This window comes from Cupressus sempervirens, chromosome 5, assembly GCF_028749045.1.
Source record: "Cupressus sempervirens isolate cs-2001-9-10 chromosome 5, ASM2874904v1, whole genome shotgun sequence".
NCBI classification, from domain to species: Eukaryota; Viridiplantae; Streptophyta; class Pinopsida; order Cupressales; family Cupressaceae; genus Cupressus; species Cupressus sempervirens.
Genome location: NC_143122.1, coordinates 223,109,173 through 223,128,360, shown reverse-complemented (window position 1 = coordinate 223,128,360; position 19,188 = coordinate 223,109,173). Strand labels below are relative to the sequence as shown.

The 19,188-nt window shown below is 37.3% G+C and overlaps 2 protein-coding genes across 8 annotated transcripts in view; both read right to left on the bottom strand.

Moving 5' to 3' along the window:
• The window catches only part of LOC149555230 (UPF0548 protein At2g17695-like), a 46,807-nt gene extending 28,122 nt beyond the window's left edge, over positions 1-18,685 (bottom strand). The window contains exons 1-5 of one of the 7 annotated variants that reach the window (XR_016364468.1): positions 18,385-18,682; positions 18,126-18,302; positions 17,749-18,007; positions 6,317-6,549; positions 6,047-6,199 (exon numbers count right to left, since the gene is read on the bottom strand). Coding sequence is in view for 6 of the 7 variants with exons in the window: in XM_089829305.1 (XP_089685431.1) it covers positions 5,452-5,975; positions 6,047-6,199; positions 6,317-6,549; positions 17,749-17,819 (981 nt within the window). In the remaining variant the exon portion in view is untranslated. Of the gene's footprint in view, positions 1-5,306; positions 5,976-6,046; positions 6,200-6,316; positions 6,550-17,748; positions 18,013-18,125; positions 18,303-18,384 lie in introns of those variants that run through there. The other 6 variants (XM_089829305.1, XM_089829311.1, XM_089829309.1 and 3 more) reach the window with 6 other exon arrangements.
• On the bottom strand, positions 4,236-5,416 carry LOC149555231 (uncharacterized). The gene is made up of 2 exons (XM_089829312.1): positions 5,065-5,416; positions 4,236-4,929 (listed from the first exon to the last, which is right to left on the bottom strand). The coding sequence occupies exons 1-2, from the start codon at positions 5,414-5,416 to the stop codon at positions 4,352-4,354; spliced, it is 930 nt and encodes a 309-aa protein (XP_089685438.1). The 3' UTR covers positions 4,236-4,351.
• Positions 18,686-19,188: the final 503 nt, after the last annotated feature.

The window sequence follows — 19,188 nt, the reverse complement described above, 5'->3', positions numbered from 1 at the left end:
TGTCCCTTCATTTTCATATTGAACGGGCATTCCTTGGTGGAATGTCTCATAATTTGGCAGATATCGCAAAATTGTTTTTTCGAACAGGAACCCTTTGTGTGGCCCTCCTTACAATCTGTACACCACACTTCCCCTTCTCTCATTAGCGTAGGATTCTTTTTCATGTTTTTGAATTCCTTCATCATTCATAACATGTCCTTTTGTAGTGTTCGAACCTTCTTACTTGACTCCTTGTCGCTACTGCTGCTTTCGGAAGACAAATCGTCTAAGTCCGATGATTTGTTTTTCTTCTTTTTGCTTTTTTTTGCTCACTCTCCAGGTCCATCGCTCGGTTATATGCATCTACGTTTGACGCTAGAGGTACAATTTTCATATTTTTCTAATATTGGTCGTAGCCCTTCAACAAACCACCTTTTCTTCAACTCGTCAGCTGGTTGGCTTTCCATTTTTCCCACCAACTCTTTCAACCTCCTTGCATATACACGGATCGTTTCATTTTTTCTCTACTTAGTACTATAGATCTTCGCTACTATCTCGTTATCATCCCTCGGTAGTCAAAACTCTACTATGAATTCTTTCTTGACATTTGGCCATTAAGTTAATTTTTGTGGATTGGCCTCTGAAAACCAATCAATCACTACACCCCATAGGGTCACCGGAAACTGTTGGACCCAGTCATCTTGGTCCATTACACCATTCGCCATTTAGATTGTTTCACAAGTTTTACAGTGTCTAACTGGATCGGCCGTCCCATTGCCATTAAACTTCGACAATTTTTCCTTAGGTCCTGTCATTGTTAATTTCTTCTGAATCTGTGGTACTTGCTGTGCACCCGCGTTGTTTTGAGTACCCACGTCGTTCTGCACAACCACGCTACTTTGAACAACTGCCTTACTTTGGACAACCACCTTACCCAGTGTGAAGAGATCTTCAAGCGAAGTTATTCAATTCTCTACTTGTGTATGTTCATTAGGTGTATTGGGAACGAAGAGTTCACCCCACACCCGTGCTCCTTTGGCACTTCGAGCCGTGTGGGTTTCTTCCCTTCCATTCGGACTCTCTACCCTTGGCGTACACAAGTTTAAGAACTCTACCCTTGTCTCTTCTACCAAATTCAATCTCTAGCACATTTCTTCAAACAAGTCCCCAGCACTCCTCGGTCTACTAGGTGAATGCACACCCTCTGTCTGTGCTCCTTCACCACCTCGGTGTCTATAGGTGAGCTGCTGAGACTTTTGTCTGTGCTCCACCTGTTGTGTTAAAATTAATGCTTCTCGTGTTGTGCATATATCATGTCTTTTATTTTATTCCATCTTTATTGAGCAGATTCGGCATTAATCTTCATAACACCTCTTGTATGCCAGGTTCGATTGGCAACGGCACCAAATGTTTACCGTACAGGGTAAACGGATACTTATTGCATTAATAGATTAAAAGGTAACATAGAACAGAGATATTATTCATATAAGCAAATAAGCAATTCCAATTACAATAACGATCCAATAGTCCACACAGACAATGTACATATACTTTCCCGAAGGGGTGACTCAACCGTCACATGACCTTTCGGATACCAACTCTACCATTGGCTACAATATTGGTTATATTTGTATGTAATTGTTATTTTTGTCTTGTTAATCCTAACACTAATCTCGTGTCATTTTGTATCTATTTTTTTATTCCTCTTAGTGTTGTTTATCTTTATTTCTTGTGCAAAACATTAACATGGTATCAGAGCCAGGTTTAGATAGCAGTAATTAAGGAAGAGGGGTTTTTAGGGCATAGGGTGAGGCAGATGCAGAAGGCATTTCATAATGCCAAAGTGACGTTGTTGCTTGTTTGTAATGGTGTTGAGAAGCACCATTGGAGTCGGGAAGCTTGGGATACAGGGCAAGATCTTGTCGAGACCTATGAAGCATCTCATCTATATTATTGCGAGAGAGCTCCTTCATCCTATATTGGTTATCTTCAGCAAATTTCTGTTGTGAGTTGCACATGTGGCATCGTGAGTTAGAGGCTTCTTGTCTATTTGGTTTCATGTAACTTGGCATTGGGTTTACTTGGCACTGTTGTTCGCTGGCAGCATCCACATCATCATTGGTGTCGTGTTAATTCTTTATTGTGTCAGTTCATATTTTCTTATGTGTTGTAATTATGCTGCAATAGTTTTTGGTGTGCTTCGTATTTATCTCTTAACGTTACTGGGAGGTGTATGTTTTATTGCGCTTCATATTCATCTCTTACCATTTTTATCGAAACGTGCCTACTGTTTTATTGCGCTTCATATTCATCTCGCTGGCAGCATCCACATCATCATTGGTGTCGTGTTAATTCTTTATTGTGTCAGTTCATATTTTCTTATGTGTTGTAATTATGCTGCAATAGTTTTTGGTGTGCTTCGTACTTATCTCTTAACGTTACTGGGAGGTGTATGTTTTATTGCGCTTCATATTCATCTCTTACCATTTTTATCGAAACGTGCCTTCATCCTATATTGGTTATCTTCAGCAAATTTCTGTTGTGAGTTGCACATGTGGCATCGTGAGTTAGAGGCTTCTTGTCTATTTGGTTTCATGTAACTTGGCATTGGGTTTACTTGGCACTGTTGTTTGCTGGCAGCATCCACATCATCATTGGTGTCGTGTTAATTCTTTATTGTGTCAGTTCATATTTTCTTATGTGTTGTAATTATGCTGCAATAGTTTTTGGTGTGCTTCGTATTTATCTCTTAACGTTACTGGGAGGTGTATGTTTTATTGCGCTTCATATTCATCTCTTACCATTTTTATCGAAACGTGCCTACTGTTATGAAAGATGACTTTTGTACTAGCTTTGTATTTTCTCTTGGGTCAAGGATCAGTGATTTGGGTGGGAAGCGGACATTTTAGTCACTGATCCATGTGTGAGCAAAGATTATTTACTATTCTTATCGCATTAATAGATTAAGATGTAACACTAAACAAAGACTTTACTCATATAAGCAAATATGCAACTCCAATTACAATGATGATCCAATAGTCCATACGGACGATGTACATATACTTCCCAAAGGGGTGACTCATCCATCACACGACCTTTTGGATACCAACTCTACCGTCGGCTACAATATTGGTTATATTTGTATGTCATTGTTATTTTTGTCTTGTTAATCCTAACACTAATCTCGTGTCATTTTGTATCTATTTTGTTATTCCTTTTAGTGTTGTTTATCTTTATTTCTTGTGCAAAACATTAACATGGTATCAGAGCCACGTTTAGGTAGCAGTAATTAAGGGAGAGGGGTTTTTAGGGCATAGGGTGAGGCAGATGTAGAAGGCATTTCATAATGCCAAAGTGACATTGTTGCTTGTTTGTAATGGTGTTGAGAAGCACCATTGGAGTCGGGCAGCTTGGGACATAGGGCAAGATCTTGTCGAGACCTGTGAAGCATCTCATCTATATTATTGTGAGAGAGCTCCTTCATCCTATATTGGTTATCTTCAGCAAATTTCTGTTGTGAATTGCAGATGTGGCATCACGAGTTAGAGGCTTCTTGTCTATTTGGTTTCGTATAACTTGGCATTGGGTTTACTTGGCACTGTTGTTCGTTGGCAGCATCCACATCATCATTGGTGTCGTGTTAATTCTTTATTGTGTCGATTCATATTGTCTTATGTGCTGTAATTGTGTTGCAACAGTTGTTAGTGTGCTTCGTATTTATCTCTTAACCTTATTGGGAGGTATATGTTTTATTGCACTTCATATTCACCTCTTACCATTTTTATCGAAACATGCCTACTGTTATGAAAGATGACTTTTGTACTAGCTTTGTATTTTCTCTTGGGTCAAGGATCAGTGATTTGGGTGGGAAGCGGACATTTTAGTCGCTCATCTCTGTGTGAGCAAAGATTATTTATTATTCAACGCAAAGTAACAAGAATCGGAATCGGCGAGGCTGAATCGAATCGTGAATCGGCGATGAATCGGCAAATTTGAAAAAACCCTTTAAATTTAAAGATTTTAACAATTTAAAACTTATTTCATGCACCCTTTATTGAATATAACTTCAACACACTATAACATCATCAAATAGAAGTTAAAACTTAACATATATAAACATGAAACATAAAATTCATCACATATGTACCTATGTTATCTAAAATGCAAATTGTAGCCTAGCTAAAATAAATAGAAATCAAATGATCATAATGATTTAAATCATAGAATGTATGTAAGATGATCCATAAGACATCAAATCATAAATGTATGTAAGAATCTAAGATGAAGATCCATGAAAGTTTGAAACATGTCTATCAATGATTCAATATCAATATATGTAAACAAAATATAAAAACAAGGCTCCAGCTCAAGCCTAAGACTCATAGTCATCATCATCATCCTCAACATCATCCTGAAGCTCGGCTGCAACCTCAGCCTCAGCCTCTGAGTATCCAGTCTGCCTAGTAGCAAGGCGTCTAATGCAGGTCCTAGAGGACTGTCGAGCCATATCTCCCGCATGTAAGATGGGCTCATGAACGTCGCTAGGGCCGGTGCCTGTGCGTGCACATGTGCGTCTACCAATGCCTGAAGAACGTGCTCTAGCTGCCTCAGCCTCTATATCCACCTGGTCAACCCACACACGGTCTTCCTCAGTGAAGACTGGATCCACAACCTCTGTGAGCCACTCTAATTCTGGATCAATCTCCTCCAGAATGATCGGAGAGGAGTCAGTGCCCAAAATCTGTCTGATCCTAACACAGAGGTTGTAATGAACAAAGACAATATCATTCAACTTCTGCACTGTCAACCTATTTCTCCTCTTCGAATGGATGTGCTCGAACATGGACCAACTGCGCTCACATCCAGAAGCGCTGCTTGGCTGACTCAAAAAACGAATGGCAATTTTTTGAAGTTTTGGGATTGTGGCCCCAAACATTTGCCACCATCTATCTGCAATAAGGGAAAAATTGAAAATAGAAACAATTAGTCTCATTTACAAATTACAAGTTAACTCTAAAATTACATAATCAACTTTAAGTTTAGAATCTAGATTCATGAACATTGAATATATTATTTAATTTTTACTTCGCTGTAGTGTTGTCTGAGCATTTATGGCCATCCTGCCAGAGAAAAGTGGCCCCTCTTTATTGTTGAACTGCTCTAGCTCAACAATCGCAGCAGCGCTATCTTCATCGCTACTCAACCTCTGAATCACTGTGTATAAGCCAGTGAGAACCTCCGCATCTGCCTTGAACTTAGGATGGAAACGATATGCCGGATTCAGAAAGTAAGTTGCGGCATGGATGGGTCGATGGAGTTGATTCTGCCATCTCCTATCGATGATGTCCCAAATAGGGCCATACCTCTCCTGCACTCCTGCATATTGGGCTCTGATGGCCTCCTTGGCCCTATCCATGCCCTCATTAATGTAGCCCATAGAGGGCTTCTCCCCATCAGCAATTCATAGCAAAGCTACAAGGGGCTCAGTGACCTACATATAAAGTAAAACAAAAAACTTGAGTCAAAACTTAAATATAAAATAATATAACTTAAAGTAAAAGTAAAATACGAAATGTTAAATTGCAATAAATTTGCTTGCAAGATTTCTCTAGCGGGTTTCCAAAAACCATCCTCATCAAATATGCAATCCGCCACATCTATCCCTGCAGTGGTCGTAGCATAGAAAGAGGAAATCCACTCCCGCCCAACAAACATGCTCCTCAATTCATCCCTTGATGTCAACAAGGACTCCAAGGTGATGAAATTCGAGGCAAACCTCGTGATACCTGGGCGAGCTAACTCCTTGCCTTCTGTGTACTTCCTCATTGTGCTAAGGACAAATGAATGATTATAAATGAATTTGCATATGTTTTTTGCCCTTTCCACACATGACTTGACAAACTCAAGTTTGCCAATTTCCTCCAACATGAGGTCAATGCAGTGTGCCGCACAAGGGGACCAAAATATGGTGGGGTGCCTCTCCATCAAAAGTTTACCTACAACAATTTTAAGTCAATTAGAAATTCAAATAAATTTATTTTCAAAACTTGAAAAGTTAAAAGTTTACCTGCAACAACATAACTTGCTACATTATCTGTCACCACCTGGATCACATTTTGTTCTCCCACCTCTGCTATGACTTCCTCAATAGCCTCACATAAGTATGTGGCATTTTTTACATGTGCGGAAGCATCGATGGATTTGATGAACATGGTATATCCTACAAGTAACAAAACAACGAATTAGAATATTCAAATTAAATGGATCATCAACAAATTAGCATTCAACAAATCAAAATTTACAATTATGTATGTAGGAAAGTAGAATGATCAATCACCTCCACAGGATACAAGAAAATTGAGGAGTGTTCTATTCCTCCTATCTGTCCAACCATCAGTCATGATGGTGCAACCCTTTGCAATCCACTCCTTTCGGTTCTCCTCGAGCTCAGCCCTCATGTCCTCTACCATCTCATCCAAAAGGTATCCGCTCAACTCAGCCTCAGTTGGGGCTTTAAACCCCGGACCACAAATAGCAACCGCATCTATCATGTTCTGCCAATAAGGAGCCCTGTCACAAATAAAAATTTAGATGTCAAAGACTCAAATTATAAAAAAAGTAGATATAATTAAAGTTTTACTTTTACTTTTAATTTTAACTTTAAAGAAAACAACGAAAAAAGAATCAATTAACTGGCTGCAATAAATGGAATGTTGCAAAAGTACCAAAATTTGCATATCTCCTTTCTGGCAGCATCATGAATCTCCTTGTTCAAACCCATGCCCTCAAGCGTGGGTTGGGAACCAGGAGTAGTGCGGGGCACAAAGTAACTATCCATTCTATTTTTCCGCACTCTAGGCTGCAATAGGTTGGTGTGGGACTCTGTCTCAGTATGTGACCGACTAGCACTAGCACGAGCAGAAGAACTAGGATAAAAAGGAGGCCTAGAAGAACCCTCTCCAACACAACCTACGGATGCAGAAGCTGATGCAGATGCAGATGTGGATGCGGCTGTGGATGCGGATGCGGGAACATGGGAGCCAATACCCCTTAACCCTTCAAGTTGCATTTTCCTATTGGCTTTGTCTTTTTCAATTTTTTCTAATGCCATTAAGCAAGTGCGTTTTGCCTCAGGAGTTTGGTGAGTGCAAATTGTAACATCGTGTCAAGGTATAGCAGCAATGTGGTATTTCAATCTATAAATACCCCCAGAAGTTATTTTTTCTTTACAAAAAATACATTTTGTTTGATATTTGGTTCTTCCAGGAATCTTCATTATATTTCCAACATTTATCTTTTCTACCCATTGCAAATTTGCGAAAAATGAAAGCAAAGGCTGCTGCAATAAAATTTTATATGTAAAATATCAAAGATTTGAAGCTAATAAAAGCTACAAAACAACAAACCCTAGTTTGCAACTTAGTGAAAATAACGAACATTCAAGATCTAAACTAAAAATCTTGAAAACTATAAAAATTTAACAAAAAATGCATAATACACTAACATGCAAAAAAAAAAAGAGCACTTACCTCTTGCAAATGAGTTGAAGAGTGTTGAGATTGGCTCCTTAATGCTCCCAATGCAATTGATGGCCTCCCCAAATGGATTGCTAATCTCTTTTGTGCTCTTTCTTCTTGTTGGTTAGAAACCTATGGCTTTTCTTTTCTCTTCTTCTCTCTCACTTTTCCTCTCTTCTACTCATGTTAAACAAATAGAAGGCCCTTTAGGGTTATAACAAAGAGAATAGGTCAAAAACAAAGTAAAAAAAACAAGTAATTTTTTTAATTTTACAACTCTATACTTTACTGGCCGCGGGCGATTCATGCCGATTTTATCAGGCGATTCATGCGATTTTTTGGATGAATCGCCCAAATCAGTGATTCAGGCGATTCACCTGATGAAATAGGCGATGGCGATTTCCAACTCCAAAAAAATCGCCATCGCTGAATCGCCGATTCAGGCGATTTTTGGGCGATTCTCGTTACCCTGATAGAAACTCACAACGTATCATTCTGAGTCAGATTTAATTCCATATTTTGTATCGTGTGTATTCTGATCTCGGTAGATGAACTGCAGTATTATGTTCACTCTATTTTTGTGTATGAGTAGCAGAGTGTATTCTGAGATTCAATATTTTCGTATTGTGATTCCATAGTGTCCATATTTTGTCACATATTCAGCTATTGGGTGTGTTTGCAACAATTTGATCATAACTTTTCTCCATTGAACAAGTGATATATTTGTCTGGTGAGATATCTAGGTCTTGGACTTTTGACACCCAAAATATTCTATGGTCGGACAATGGCCTATAAGGCAGATGATGACTGTGATTATTTGTTTAAGGTGGTCCTGGTCAAAGATTCTGGGGGTGAGGAAATCCAATTTTTTAGTCCAGATTTTCTAGAAGTGAATTTAGCCTAGAGTCCAAGTCTACCATTGATATGGTGTTTGCAACAAGGAGCATTAATGTTGATAAGAAGATGATCAAGGCTCAGATATGCTCTAGAGGCTTTTACCTTTGCATGCAAAACAAACAGAGTTGATGTGCAGAACATTGGTGAATCTGAATGGAAACATCTATGTTTAAGAGATACGTATCCTATAATTATATCTTGAATATTGAATTTCTGTGACAACACCGAGAACAGTGTTTTCTTTGAGCATTAATCTCATTGATTTTATGAATTATTATTAATCTCTCTTCACTGCAGGAAGCATGAATGAAATGATGAGAGATTCATGAACATGAGGATGTTTCATGGGACTGAATTGTTGATATGGAAAATTCAGAGGAAGTATATTCAGCTTCAAAGGGAAGTTTTAACAGAGAAATATGTCTAACCCCTTGCAAGCTTATGTGACAACAAATCAATTAGAATCAGCTATCTTATTTTGGGACTTAAAGTTGTTCTTGCTGAGAGTGAGACACAGTTGAAAGAGAATCTCAACCATTCATACAAACGTCGTTAATGAATTCTCTGTGAGAGAAATTCTAGGTGAAATCATTTATTCCACCCTTTGCGAGTAGGTATGGCAGATCCACCCTCTGTGATGAGGCATGGTGGAAATGCATTTTTCTCTGGGAGAAGTCTGAGGTGAAAGCCCTCATTCCACCCTCTGCAAGTAGGCATGGTGGAAATCCATTCTTCTCTGGGAGAAGTTTGAAGTGAAATTCCTCATTCCACACTCTACGAGTAGGTATGGTGGACCACCCTCTGCGAGTAGGCATGGTGGAAGTCATGTGTATGACTCCATGACTTTAATTTATGTGCCTATGAAGTAAGTATGGTGAATTATGTTATGCTAAGACAACATATTTTATGTGATGCAAATTTATTATTGACATCTTTGGTTGCAGCTATGTGTGTCTGCCAAGCTAAAGATCTCTCTCTTGCTAAGAGGGAGTGTTGAAGATTGTCGCTGTGATAGAGATCTTTATCTCTAATTGTATGTGTAGAAATATGGCCGTTATGGTTATCTTCACTTGAAGAAGACATTTATGATAATGTTTGAGATGATATAATATGTAGAGACATGTCATGCGAAGAGGCATGCAAATGGAAATATGAAGAGTTTTATATTTGGAAACTGAAGACCTTTAGTTGTGTAATGAAGAGTCTCTCTATTCTATATATATATATATATAGTATCGAGCAAAAATGCATTGTACTTGAACATTTAATTATCAAAAAAGTGATATTTTCGTGGTGTGGATGGGTTTTTCCTTTCAAGTGGAAGGGTTTTCCCGAGATAATCTCTAGTGTCATTTGTATCTATTTTGTTATTCCTTTTATTTTTGTATCTTTATTTCTTGTGCAAAACATTAACAGTTTTTCCCATCCAATGTTTCCACACAAAATCGTGCACATTGTATCTTTTTATTGTAGTTGTTGGTTCCCAAAACCGCAGATTGGAAATCCAAGAGCTTGCCGATTCTCCAACAAGATTCTGCAATCAGTTTTGACCCTCGAATGAGAATTACTTTGATTCCCCTGCATTTTAGGCTCCGCCACGCCTAAGCAGGTAGACCTTCAACTCAAACGCTGACTACTTGTTATAGCGAATTTAAGGTTTGGAGTTCTCCAACTGGCAAGGTCTTTGAACTCAATTAATATGGAGTTATGTGATAGTTTGAAATGTGTTCTGTATATGGTTTTTTAATGATGTATTTGAGGTTTGTAAGAAGGAAGTTACAGATTCTCTGACTTCAAATATAAATCCAATACTTTAATGATAAAAATCCCAGTGCTTTAGCTTATTCGGTCGACAGAGTCAACTACAATGAAGATTATAACGTGCAACTTTATAATGTTCTATGCATATAAACTATAAACTATTTAATAATTAAGACGCGACGGATCAAATATATATACACAATTCTAAACTAGTCCAGATTGCACTTTAACTCCTAAGGTTGGGGAGACAGATTGGACATAGATTCAGAAACAATTAAATATTTCACAATATCTGCGATGAACGAGTTTTAAAATGCCATAGATGACCTCGTCCACTAATCTGACATAAATTGTTTACAGAATTTAAAAACATGATTAAAAAGGACCGATCAACTACAATATAATTCTCCATGCCATTTAAATAATCAAAAAGCAACAAGCTATTATAAATCATTGAAATATAATATTGGCATACATTACAAAGTCATATCTGAGCTCCTTATTCCTCTACACAAATAAATATAAAATATTGTTTCTTTAAAATGCTTTTTAGTCAAATATCTTCTTTCCAAATGTCTTGTTCTTTTATTTTACATCTTATGTATATCTTTTTATTTTAAGGATGTGACTTTTCATATGAAAAATCATAAATAGAATTTACATCCTTTAAAGTTAATTGCACCTCTTCATAAAAATTGTTTTAGTTAGTGCTCCTGACATTATCGTAATGTTCTCTCACCTTATTTTATTGTTTTAATGGCTTCATCGTTTTGTATGCATGAAACATTTTTGACGGCATGCCTATCTTGCCAAAAATATTTAGTTCAAACATTATTTAGCCTTGAAATAACTATGCTTGACAGCTCTTCAACAAAGATCTTACGTACACAGAGGACCTCTTGAAGATCAATAATGGATTTTGTTTTTGGAATTGTTTGATCTTGTTGCTTGTTTGACCCATGTGCACTCAATATTATTTCTGTGTTCATATCCATTCTGAAATTGGAAGTTCACGGCAACATCATTACAGTCTTCAGATATCCTTCCACTTGTGACAGTATAGCATGTTGATTAATCACTGAGATCAATCACTCAGCCTTCTTCACTCCTGAATGCCTTTCAAACAACAATATTCATTCCCTTTCCATATTCATTCGAAGGATGCTAAGCTGTAACATATTATGCATCAGAACCTTAAGGAGATTTGGAATACATGACTGTAACTGGTGGCGTAAGGGTTTGAAATCCATCTGCAATGATGTTAGAGAATCCTGGGCTCTCAAAAGATTGGTGAAAAATCTCTGGATCTGTATTCAAGGAATTTGTCGAATATTTGCATGTCCGTAACTGCTGAAGCATCTCCACATGTATCTCTTCATATTTGATACGCTTCAGAATTTAAATAGCATATTAACCTTTCATCTTGCAGGATGTGCCGAGTAGTTTTTCATGTGATGTTTTATATATCATAAAATTGATTACAGGCTGCCGAATATTTCATTTCTTCCTTCTAAATTTTTAATCTGTTGAGCTCTTCCACAATATATCAAGCTGCTGGATACAATTATATCGAAACATTAAGTTTATAATGGAAACTATTAGCCCTTTGCTTGTCTTATAAACTCTCATCACTTCTTCAGTGTGTATCGATGTTTAACATTGGAAATGACTTGTTCACTTTGCAGATTTAATATTAGCATTGTTGCTGGGTAAGAAATTTCCAATATTTTAAATTGATATTCTATTCATATTCTTTGACTCACAGCAGATATGTTGGTCATCATGTGTTCTATTGTTTGAATGCTCTTGTGGGTATGCTCCTTATTGTGACACTGCATTAACCATTGATATAATCACTGGTATTTTATTCTCAAAGCATGATTGCTGTATACAGTTTCATTGAGTCCAACACAATTATTCATGTTTGACTTCTTTATGTTCTAAGCATACTGTGTGATGAAATAGTTATCAATATTTCTAAGTATAAACTTCCATGTACCACCCTGCTGTAATTGCTTTTATAGTTTTGATTGAATCCTCATACACCATTGATCTTGTACATGAAATCTGTTTATGTAATTAGCAATCACTATGACAGAAACCATATCATAACAATGACTATAGTCTCCTTATAAATAGCTCACAAGGTCTTCATATATTTTCTCAAGAATGCTTTATATTATTTCTAATATTTCTGTCTTGCATCAAGCTTACTAACACTAGTGGCAATATTCCAACACTATGATATTGATGATGACTTCGTGGAGTCTCCAAAATTATAAATGGAGGCACTGATTTTTTGCCAAAAATAGGGCTCCATCAGTAGTGCCGGTTTCTTGTTTCAGTTACAATTACTTTTAGATTTTCTATTTAAGGTTGACAAGTTTCATCAAAGGTTTAAATTGATTAAGAGTTTAAACTATAAGTTTTTAGGTCATTTTTGCAACCCTCTGTTTCTTTTGCCATTATGTATGCTATCGGAATGAAGTTCATTATCTTGGGTGCTGAGGGGGACAAAATCAACTCAGTAAAGAGCACAGATTCCTTGGCAAAGCTCAAGGCATAATATTGACACAGAGAGAGAGGCATAATTACCAGACCAGCGACAGTTCATTGGAACCATTCATTCATTAATCACATACATAAGTAATCTACGTGATTAAAGAATCCCGTTTTCCTCCTAGGCATCTGTCTCAGACGGAGGAGCAGAGAAGAAGAAATTCAGAACAGCCAGTAGGCCAATTGAACTACAAAGAAGAACTATAATTACTCACAACCTCTATCACACGAATCTCATTACCCTCGTACTCCCAACCTTCCAAAGACTCAATTTCTCACCTCATACTCCCACGACAAAGAAGAAGAAATTCAGGGCAGCCAGTATGCCAATTTCAGTGCAAGCTAACAAAAATGAAGAGGGGATATCGTGTTCAAGAAACCATTCACATAATATACTCCACAATGTTTAATGAGCTGGCTCTACAATCTGCCCACCCTTCATTGTGGTTGATGAAAATGGTCTTAGCATATCTGCCGCATTGATCACAGTGGAGGCTTAGATATAGGTTTAGTAATGTTTCATACCAAAGTATACAATTGAAACTTTAATGATTTATTGTGCCCACCTTGCCAAGTATATCACCGAGATCTTAATGATTCATAATGTTTCCACGGTGTCGAGAGTTCACTAGTTGGTGCTCACATTATTAAACCATTGAATAATTTCAAATTCCAAAGTTCTTTGCCATAGGAGTATTAAAGAATCTCATTTCCCTCCTAGGCATCTCGCTGCCATAGTTAATGCTATTTATCAACTCAGAAAAGAGCACAGGTTCCTTGACAAAGCCCAAGGCATTGACAGAGAGAGAGAGGCATCAATTACCAGACCAGCAACAGTTCATTGGAACCATTCATCTTAATCACATAGATAAGTAATCTGTGTGATTAAGGAATCTCATTTCCCTCCTAGGCACCTGTCTCAGCCATGAGGAGCAAAGAAGAAATTCAGGACAGCCAGTAGGCCAATTGAGCTATAAAGAAGAACTATAACTACTCACAACCTCTATCACATGAATCTCGTTACCCTCGTACTCCCAGCCTTCCAAAGACTCAGTTTCTCATCTCGTACTCCCACAACAAAGAAGAAGAAATTCAGGACAGTCAGTATGCCAATTTCAATGCAAGCTAACAAAAATGAAGAGAGGATATTGTGTTCAAGAAACCATTCACATAACATACTCCACAATGTTTGATGAGCTGGCTCTACAAGTTCCCCACCCTTCATTTTGGTTGATGAAAATGGTCTTAGCATATCTGCCACATTGGTCACAGTGGAGGATTATATATAGGTTATTCATGTTTCTTGCCAAAGTATAGAATTGAAAATGATTTCAATGTTCCCACCTTGCCAAGTATATCACCGAGATGTTAATGATTCATCATGTTTCCACAGTGTCGAGAGTTCACTAGTTGGTGCTCACATTATTAAATCATTGAATAATTTCAAATTCCAAAGTTCTTTGCCATAGGAGTATTAAACTCGATCAGGAGCTAAGGTGGTCAGTAGCCTCATAAATTGAATTGATAATTAATATCAAAATGTTTTAGTAAAATATGAATGTTGAAATGTTTTTAAAAATGGCCAAGCCTCATTATTATTTGTGTGTGTGTGTGTGTGTCTATATATATAATATTTAACAGAAATATATGCACTTGTATATATGTAATTAATTATGAGCCATAGTACCTTGCCCAAATATATTACACATATGTAAATGCAAATTTATACATACACACACACATAACCATTTGGTAAGAAAATAATAATAATCAGAAGGAACATTGGCACTGAAGTTATCACCTAGAGTACCAAAGGAAGGATGCTCGAGCATGGCGCAAGTCAGGGACACTATAATCATACAACTCCAAGACTACAATCAAACGACTAAGAGATATCAATAGCCCTCCTCCCCTGCCCACGATCTTCATAGAGACCTATGCCATCTAGGTTACACAAGCCCAATTCTAATCAGTACTTACCAGTTTCCTGCAATCCAGACAGACATAGAACATAATCATATTGCACCCCCCTTTCCTAGTGACACCTTCTCCCCTTTTTTCTCAGAGGTCATGTCATTCCTGCATCCATCTGTCCTGAACAAGAGTAGTCAGTCTGAAATCATGACATTGCAACATTGTTATGTATACATAAATGTAAGATAAACAATTACATTACTTTATGATAAGAATGATATCATCATGTCATTCCACATGAAGTATTTGAACTAATGATTGTGAATGTAGGAGATAAATGTAGTTAACATTTAGGACATCAATCTAAATTAAAACCACTACTTTTTAAACATCCAAAACCATCTAGGGCATCAATCAAACAAAATCATGGTTTGCTGGAACAAACGATCTTTTAGGGCATCAATTCAATAGAAAACCATTGTTTTACGGAAACCAAATACCATATAGGGCATCAACATAACCAAAGCATCAAAAGTATGAGTAATCTGGAGGGATGTGACACTTCAACGCGTAATTCTTCTGTCCATACTTTTCACTTCTATTGGATTCATCAAATGTTGCAGAGACACTTCAATAGACACATATCAATCTAAAATGTAACATTCCAATGGAAATGAATTAAGTCATTGACACTATGGCTAGAAGGACACAACAATGAGAGATCCCTCTCTTCCAAATCATCAAAGTAAGTCAATTTCCTTCCCAAAGAAAATGTTTTAAAAAAAAACATGTTTCCAATTTTTTAGCAACAACTACCTACAATGGATCATTTCTTTTTGAGGAGGGACAACCAATCCAAGAGGATGTGGATTACTTGAACATACCACAAATCTTAAGCGTTAATATTCTTCATGATTTCATCATCAAGATCTTTATCCTACTCAACATTTATATTCCAAACCACAAGTCATAGCTCATCAACATTACCACATAGTTAGTTGTCATTGGTGGTCATTAGGAATTGTGATAGTCTCAATGAGAATGTGAATTGCCATGTCCTAACTAATGCTTCATATTCCTCTTTTTGTATACATTAGCAGTTATTGTAAGTTAGACATTTAGGAGAGGCTAACAAGGCATAGCCAACACATATATTCTAACAAATCATGTATCAAACTAAGCATAACACAACTTTGTTCTTACAGTTCGAATTTGACTGTTCATTGTCTTCTCATTGTTTCTGTTGTTCAATTGTTCTCAGCATATTCTTGAATCCCTATCATAACATAAATTTTTCAAAGAAATAACTTATTTGAAATCTCTTTGATTGAGTTGTCAAATAGGCATTAACCTTGGCCTTGAATTAGTTGGATTCAATTCAACAAAGCCACTAGTCTTACTCACTAGTCAAAAGGATGGAAATGTGACTCTAATCACCTTTGGTACTCCTAGCAAAGAGATTTAGCAGATAAATAGTGTTTGTACAAAAGACAGCCATGATGCAAGTTTTAGAAATCCCAAGGTGATTCAGACACTCACAGACAAAGGAAGCTGAAAAATCAGGCATAGTTGACAGGTGTTATTAAATTCAAACTCATCAAGAAGGTTCTTTACAGCCAAATCCATTTTGCACAAAATAAGGCATTAGTCGTGTGGACGACACAAAATAGTATACTCAAATGAATCCAAGGAGGCTTGAACATATGGAATTTCATCCTCTAGAAAGTTAATATTGTTTGAATAGTGCATTTGGTCATTTCATGAATCATGTATACGTAACGCTTTGAGGTTCGTGTGATGCTTCTAAGATAAACATTTTAGGAGTTGTATTAGTGCAATGTAAGAGATTGTTTAAGGAAGTTGCAAAGCAAAGCAAACAAGAGAGCATCATTCATGTTCTTGGAGACCTCGAAGGCAATTCATTTGCAACACTACAAAGAGATATGGCACAGCCATACTCTTCTAGAGTTCTCTCACATTGACTTTCTCTAGGATGAACCCTGTGTTTAACTTCAATTTTCTTTGTGGTTCAGTTCACTTATTTATTTCCATTCATGCAACTACATCAATATGCAGCACTCACTGAATTGGAAAGCTTTATCATCATGATTTAGCTTGCTCAAGTCCAACAGAAGTCGTCGCATGTTGGTTACAATTAGATTTTCCTTGTTCAAGCCGAGCAAATTATAATCTAGAGGTAAGTCGGTGTAATTCCAAGATAATCGGACCCCACTAGACATACTCATTAACCTGGCCCTGATAATATGGGTCATAGCTATTCTACGTAGTAGTCCATAGGGATGCGTCCTAGGGGTTTAAGTTACATCGCATATGCTGAAGAGTTTTCCAAGATTCGGGATGGGGACCAAACGTCTTCTTCCCACCTCTCCCCTGTATGTATGTGTGTGTGTGTGTATCTATTCTACGTAGTAGTCCATAGGGATGCGTCCTAGGGGTTTAAGTTACATCGCATATGCTGAAGAGTTTTCCAAGATTCGGGATGGGGACCAAACGTCTTCTTCCCACCTCTCCCCTGTATGTATGTGTGTGTGTGTGTATAATGAGAACACAGACTATATATTTAAATTTTAAATATAGACTATTTTAATAGGTATTTCCGCACAATTTCCATAATCCAAGGGAAATTTGTCTATCCCCCAAACTGTAGCCTAAATATGAACACTAATTATAAGCTTGATAATTCATTCCATGCATTGAGCGGGTGGTATTGTTTACTAGTAAACCCATGGTAACAAACAAAAATGGTTTGAGACTCTATATTTAAAGTAGGGAGAAATCTGCAAAATGGTGACACTAATTCCATCTTTGCAGATTTAAAGTGTACCCCAACTCTTACTGAGCGAGAACAGATTTCCAAAGTTAGGTCCTTGATAGAGAATGAGAGCATATTAATGCGTCCTTAATATCATAGATGATGCATGTCATTAAACTACACAACAAACTGTCAAAGGATTTTTAAAACACCCATATGTAATGGTTCTGTATCCAATGTCGAAAAGAGTTATTATTGATAAAGTGATACCAAGCTTTAAATATGCCTGATCGCGTACAGATGAGCTACTAATATTAAATGACGGTGCAGATAAGGGAGAGAAATTACCAACAGATGACCCTGAAGAGTTCCACTTCCAAAACAGTAAATTGCCTTAAGATTTGGAGTATTCGGCACATTCCTCAAACCCACAGTGTCATAGTTTGGAGAAGAGTAGATGTTTTTTGAGGATTTATGATCATTGACATATAAAATCTGGAGTGGCATCAATACCCAGGGCACTAGTTCTTGGCTGCACACACAAAATCTTTGCCCAACTTTGATGCAGGTGCTGGACTCGACCCATGCCCACCTTAACTGAAAATGTCTGCACTATTTAATCAGGAGAGAAAAGATACGAAATCAACAACCACGCATGTTCTTTCCTTCTGATAATGACAGCTAATCTTATTGAGACAACAGACAAATAGGGTCATCGCTCTTACCCCCACTTATTGAGCAGTTTTTTCCCTTTCTCGTAAGCTTGGAGTCCGGAACCTAGTCTAACTCTATAATGACTGATAGTATATCCGTCCTTGCCAAGTTCTTCAGAATGTCGATTGGCTAAAGGAGCTTTCTCTGTAGCATTCCTGTGTTTTTCCTCATAATTGAATGAACCAGGCCTGCAAGAAAGCCACCAAAACTCAATTTCGTAAAACATTCCATCATCCACCGTACACGAATAAATATGTAGTTTCAACCTACAATGTGTGTTTTAAGCAGAGGGCCTGAAATTCGGATGAGGGAGACGCCAACCATGATATGAAAAGCATGACGAACAGACTCAATGCTGCCTTTATTATTATTCTTTATTCTATGTTGGAGCTAACACCTCTTCTGAGCGACTATTTTATCTTTGGCTAGTAATACAATCGAAGAGCCAAGAAAGCTTCATTTCTATGCGGATTTATTTCTCCGTTGTTCTGTGTTAACGGTTTCGTAAGACAACACATCTAGGTGGGTTTTGAGCGAAGGGTGTCCTTGAATGAGGGGGCTTCACAATGAAGTGAAATGAAATGAGACCACAACACTTTATAGGATCATGAATGAGTACTAGTTTCTAAAAAGAATGAGAAATCAAAGTTGTAATTTCTTGGAGGTAAATTTTAATAACCAGGTTCGTTGTTTTGTGCAATTATTTTTCTTCAAATAAGTAGTTCAGGGTGTCGCGTTCTAAAATCTTTGCATACCAAGCTCTGATGTCCTTGTATGTTGGGCACTCCATAACAAACTGATGTTCCATCTCCACAACCTCCCTGTCACAGAATAAGCATGTCATGTTTTCTCATTCCTCTTTATGCACCCACCATCTACTAGTATCACATCTCAGTTGATGAGAGCTAGTTCTAAGTTGTGCTATAAGCATTTTTGCTTTTCATTTAATAGTAGCTCCAATATATGTTTCTTCCTCATTACTAGTAGCTGGATTAAATTCCTTGATATAACAAGTTTTTTTCTGTCCCTTGTGTCTTGTCCACATGATATTGTGAAATTTTTCATTTGCGTACT

What these genes read in the sequence shown, in the direction of transcription:
- LOC149555231 (XM_089829312.1), bottom strand. Translation starts at nt 5,416, where the DNA reads ATGGGCTACATTAATGAGGGCATGGATAGGGCCAAGGAGGCCATCAGA. An exon ending in TCAGACAACACTACAGCGAA is followed by an intron (nt 4,930 to 5,064) that starts GTAAAAATTAAA and finishes CCCTTATTGCAG; the next exon opens with ATAGATGGTGGCAAATGTTT.